At 44.2% G+C, this 5,768-nt stretch overlaps 1 protein-coding gene across 2 annotated transcripts in view; it reads left to right on the plus strand.

Annotated features, from left to right (window-relative positions):
* LOC123982363 (polyunsaturated fatty acid lipoxygenase ALOX15B-like) overlaps positions 1–5,214 on the plus strand; it is a 14,411-nt gene extending 9,197 nt beyond the window's left edge. Inside the window, exons 12-16 of one of the 2 annotated variants that reach the window (XM_046067852.1) lie at positions 1,223–1,392; positions 1,756–1,877; positions 2,286–2,386; positions 2,473–2,643; positions 4,193–4,375. In XM_046067852.1, the coding sequence (XP_045923808.1) occupies positions 1,223–1,392; positions 1,756–1,877; positions 2,286–2,386; positions 2,473–2,643; positions 4,193–4,213 (585 nt within the window). In that variant the 3' untranslated portion in view covers positions 4,214–4,375. Of the gene's footprint in view, positions 1–1,222; positions 1,393–1,755; positions 1,878–2,285; positions 2,387–2,472; positions 2,644–4,192 lie in introns of both variants that reach the window. The other variant, XM_046067850.1, reaches the window with a different exon arrangement.
* The last annotated feature ends 554 nt before the right edge of the window (positions 5,215–5,768 follow it).

Raw genomic sequence — 5,768 nt, forward strand, 5'->3', positions numbered from 1 at the left:
AGCTGGAGGAAATTATTTGACATCCATTTTTTAACTTCACAAAGGCAGTTGTTAAGTGAACTCAGCATTCCAGGGTCTGTGGATCTGACGGGCAAGTATATTTGTGTGTCATCAGCATAAATATGAAAAGAAATGCCATGTTTATGGATAATATGTCCAAGGGGAAGCAGATACAAGGAAAACAAAATGGGTCCTAAGACCGACCCCTGAGGCACACCATATTTAACTGGACAGAATGAAGAGACATAGTTGTTTACAGACACGCAAAACTTCCTATTTGACAGGTAGGATGAAAACCATTCTAGAGCAGTACCAGAGATCCCCACCCAGTGCCTCAGTCTGTCTAACATGATGTTGTGATCAATGGTGTCAAAAGCAGCGCTAAGGTCCAGGAGTACCAGGACTGAGCTCATGCCTTCATCAGCAGACATTAAAAGGTCATTGGTGACTTTAAGCAGCATTAACACTATATATACTGCACTATTTATTCATTAACACTATATATATATACTGCACTGTTTATTCATTAACACTATATATACTGCACTATTTATTCATTAACACTATATATACTGCACTATTTATTCATTAACACTATATATATACTGCACTATTTATTCATTAACACTATATATATACTGCACTATTTATTCATTAACACTATATATACTGCACTATTTATTCATTAAAGTACCATATATACTGCACTATTTATTCATTAACACTATATATATACTGCACTATTTAGTCATTAACACTATATACAGTATATACTGCAGTATTTATTCATTAACGCTATATATACTGCACTATTTATTCATTAACACTATATATATATATACTGCACTATTTATTCATTAACACTATATATATACTGCACTATTTATTCATTAACACTATATATACTGCACTATTTATTCATTAACACTATATATATACTGCACTATTTATTCATTAACACTATATATATACTGCACTATTTATTCATTAACACTATATATATATTGCACTATTTATTCATTAACACTATACATATACTGCAGTATTTATTCATTAACACTATATATATTGCAGTATTTAGTCATTAACACTATATATACTGCAGTATTTAGTCATTAACACTATATATACTGCATGTATTTATTCATAAGTACCATATATACTGTAGTATTTAGTACTACACACTACTGATTCTTACTCTCTCGTCTCATTAAATATTCAGTACACGGCAGTGGGCGGAGCCGCAGCGTTGGAGTTCCTCAGGAGGGCGTCTGCCTCGCTCACCTATCAGGATCTTTGTTTACCAGATGACATCATGGGGCGTGGCTTGGACTCCATTCCTGGTTATTATTATCGTGACGACGGCCTGCGGTTGTGGGACATCATCCACAAGTGAGCTGTGATTGGTCGAGCGGGTGTTTCCTGTTGCAAAGTGTGATGTCACTGCGGGGTCAGAAACATGGTGGGAGTTCAATCTCAAAACGTTTCGGCACGTTTCCTTGAAACGTTGTGCAACGTTCAACAAGGAGCTTCGAGGTCACAGGTGTTAACCAATCAGCTGCGATAAGTTTGTAAACACAACAGTGTTAAAAAGGCGGGAAAGTGCAGACACAACTCGCCCCTGATGGCGGCGGCGGTTATTTTTAAACTATGATGATGAAGCTGATTAACTAATAAACAATAATCAAAAATAAAAGCAGGATTACTGTGTTGGTGTTGGCAGAAAAACAAAGTAACCTCTCTGACTGGCTGCAGGTACGTAGGGGGCGTGGTCAGCTACTATTACCGCAGCGACGATGATGTGATCAGAGATTCAGAGCTGCAGAGCTGGATCAATGAGGTCATCGTGTTTGGGCGCCTCGGAGACGAGAACAAAGGTATTTACTGCAGTACTCCTGTTGTACAGTATTTAAACTGCAGTACTGTGGAGTTTTTACTGCAGTATTCCTGTTGTGCAGTATTTAAACTGCAGTACTGTGGAGTTTTTACTGCAGTATTCCTGTTGTACAGTATTTAAACTGCAGTACTGTGGAGTTTTTACTGCAGTATTCCTGCTGTACAGTATTTAAACTGCAGTACTGTGGGGTTTTACTGCATTATTCCTGTTGTACAGTATTTAAACTGCAGTATTCCTGTTGAACAGTATTTAAACTGCAGTATTCCTGTTGAACAGTATTTAAACTGCAGTATTCCTGTTGTACAGTATTTAAACACTGGAGTTGAAACAGTTAGTACCTTGAAAAGTACTGCAGCACGTACCAGTAACCTCAAAATCTGTCTCTCAGGTTTCCCAAAATCCTTCACTTCAGCGACGGACCTGACATACTTTGTTACCATGGTGATCTTCAACGCGTCGGCGCAGCACGCGGCCGTTAATGACGCTCAGGTGACATCAGATTCTGTGGGTCTTTAAAGGTCCTGTACCTCACTGGCCGGTGGTTAAATCCTGGATCTGAATGTCTCCCCGTGCAGCTGGACTATTTCGGCTGGATGCCCAACGCCCCGGTGGGTCTGCTGCGCCCTCCTCCGGCCTGCAGGGGGCGCTGCAGCGAGCGAAGCCTGCTGGACAGCTTTCCTGACGTGGACGCCACCGTGCACGGCCTCGCCACCGTTTACCTGCTCAGCAAGAAACCTGCAGACTTCGTATGAACACGCAGACCACAAACACAACACGCACACTTCATGTTAACATCCTGTCCCACACGCTGCCCCAGCTAGCCGAGCTAGCGGCTCAGTGGATGCTAAAGTCAGAGAGTCCGATTTATCCGCTGAACGTCGTTAATGCCGGAGAAGGTTTGTGGTTAAAGCAGGAGCTTTTACAGGAGGCTCCGGGTTAAAGGTGTTCAAACTGTTGTTTGCTTTCCCAGATAATTCTCTGGAGAACATGCCTTTAATGCTGGAATTACTCGGGAGCTGAAATATGCTGAAAGTTAGGAACCGATAATCAGAATCTAAACGCACGGGTCTCATCCAATCCACACTTCGTGGAAGTTTGGTTCCAACCCTGGTCACGCGTAGTTGTAGTAGGCGTGTCCTCCTCCTGCCGTCTGGCTGTTAAGTGATTCCTTCCTAAAACACTTGAACACAACTTTTACAAACTTTTTGGCCTTGTGAGTTGTAAAGCTATTAAACGTCTCCTCGTGACCTCTGCCACAGGTCACGGCCTGAGGTCACGACCTCTTTTACTGGTCACAACCTCTGTTACAGGTCACGGCCTGAGGTCACGACCTCTGCCACAGGTCACGGCCTGAGGTCACGGCCTCTGTTACAGGTCGTGAACTCTGTTACAGGTCACGGCCTCTGTTACAGGTCGTGACCTCTGCCACAGGTCACGGCCTGAGGTCGTGACCTCTGTTACAGGTCGTGACCTCTGTTACAGGTCACGGCCTCTGTTACAGGTCACGGCCTGAGGTCACGGCCTCTGTTACAGGTCGTGACCTCTGTTACAGGTCGTGACCTCTGCCACAGGTCACGGCCTGAGGTCGTGACCTCTGTTACAGGTCGTGACCTCTGTTACAGGTCACGGCCTCTGTTACAGGTCACGGCCTGAGGTCACGGCCTCTGTTACAGGTCGTGACCTCTGTTACAGGTCGTGACCTCTGCCACAGGTCACGGCCTGAGGTCGTGACCTCTGTTACAGGTCGTGACCTCTGTTACAGGTCACGGCCTCTGTTACAGGTCACGGCCTGAGGTCACGGCCTCTGTTACAGGTCGTGACCTCTGTTACAGGTCGTGACCTCTGCCACAGGTCACGGCCTGAGGTCGTGACCTCTGTTACAGGTCGTGACCTCTGTTACAGGTCACGGCCTCTGTTACAGGTCACGGCCTGAGGTCACGGCCTCTGTTACAGGTCGTGACCTCTGTTACAGGTCGTGACCTCTGCCACAGGTCACGGCCTGAGGTCGTGACCTCTGTTACAGGTCGTGACCTCTGTTACAGGTCACGGCCTCTGTTACAGGTCACGGCCTGAGGTCACGGCCTCTGTTACAGGTCGTGACCTCTGTTACAGGTCGTGACCTCTGCCACAGGTCACGGCCTGAGGTCACGACCTCTGTTACAGGTCACGGCCTCTGTTACAGGTCACGGCCTGAGGTCACGGCCTCTGTTACAGGTCGTGACCTCTGTTACAGGTCGTGACCTCTGTTAAAGGTCACGGCCTGAGGTCAGAGTTCTTCTTCTCTTATAAACTCAGGTAGAGTGCCTGTCGGATTGATCAGCTCTTAATGTTCCTGAAGGTTCCTCTGGGCGGCTCGAAGCAGCAGCTCTTCACCGAGAGCGTTCCCATGGAGATGGCGGCCTGTTTCCGTAGCGACCTGAAACGTCTCAGCTGTGACATCGCGGCGAGGAACGTCGGCCTGAAGCTGCCATATGTCTACCTGGACCCCGCCGCCGTGGAGGACAGCGTGACGCGCTGATGCTACGGCTAGCACTGTCTGCATTACCTGAATATGTTAGCTTAGCATGACCTTAATGAGTTAGCTTAGCAGTACATGAATTAGTTAGCGTCACCCGAGTGTGTTAGCGTAGCATCACCTGAATGAGTTAGCTTAAGATGATGTGAATGAATTAGCTTAGCATCACCTAAATGAGTTAGCTTAGGATGATGTGATTGAATTAGCTTAGCATCACCTAAATGAGTTAGCTTAGGATGATGTGATTGAATTAGCTTAGCATTACCTAAATGAGTAAGCTTGGGATGATGTGAATGAATTAGCTTAGCATCACCTAAATGAGTTAGCTTAGGATGATGTGATTGAATTAGCTTAGCATTACCTAAATGAGTAAGCTTAGGATGATGTGAATGAATTAGCTTAGCATTACCTAAATGAGTTAGCATAGCATCATGTAAATGTGTTAGCTAGCATGACCTTAATGAGTTAGCTTAGAAGCACATGAATGAGTTAGCATCACCCGAGTGTGTTAGCGTAGCATCACTTGAATGAGTTAGCTTAGTATGATGAAAATGAATTAGCTTAGCCTGACCTGAATTAGTTAGCATCACCTAAATGTGTTAGCTTAGCATGACCTGAATGAGTTAGCATGGCATCATGTGGATATGTTAGCTTAGCATGACCTGAATGAGTTAGCATCACCTAAATGTGTTAGCTTAGCATCACCTGAATGAGTTAGCATGGCATCATGTGAATGTGTTAGCTTAGCATCATCTGGCTGAGTTATTTATTTTTCATTTGAATAAACAGTTTATAAAATGTATTAGTCAAGTGTTCTCAGTTTGATTTTCTCCAAATACTTCAGGATTTTCTGAAGTATAAAAGTACTCATTTAGAAAGGCTCCTATAATAACTGAATCTTTGAGATTCATCAAACACACCATATTTTATAGAAGTACATTAATACATGATCACGTGTTGTGGTTAAAGTGTAAATCATTACAGTTACATCCTCTTCTTTCTAACTCAGAGAGCTCTGACCAATCAAAGCAAAGTTACCTCACACATTAAAATCTAGTCTTTTAAAACAAAACAAAGCCTTGCTGTTACAATTAAACACAATGTTGTTGTCACTGAAAACTAAATGTCAGTGTCTCTGGTAATTTTTTTGTACCGGTTTATCCTTCAGTTCATTGACCAGATGTTACATGTCAGTGGTGGTCTACAGGTCAGTGGTGGTCTGCAGGTCAGTGGTGGTCTACAGGTCAGTGGTGGTCTACAGGTCAGTGGTGGTCTGCAGGTCAGTGGTGGTCTACAGGTCAGTGGTGGTCTGCAGGTCAGTGGTGGTCTACATGTCAGTAGTGGTCTACAGGTCAG

The sequence above is a fragment of the Micropterus dolomieu genome, linkage group LG13, assembly GCF_021292245.1.
Source record: "Micropterus dolomieu isolate WLL.071019.BEF.003 ecotype Adirondacks linkage group LG13, ASM2129224v1, whole genome shotgun sequence".
Taxonomy (NCBI): Eukaryota; Metazoa; Chordata; class Actinopteri; order Centrarchiformes; family Centrarchidae; genus Micropterus; species Micropterus dolomieu.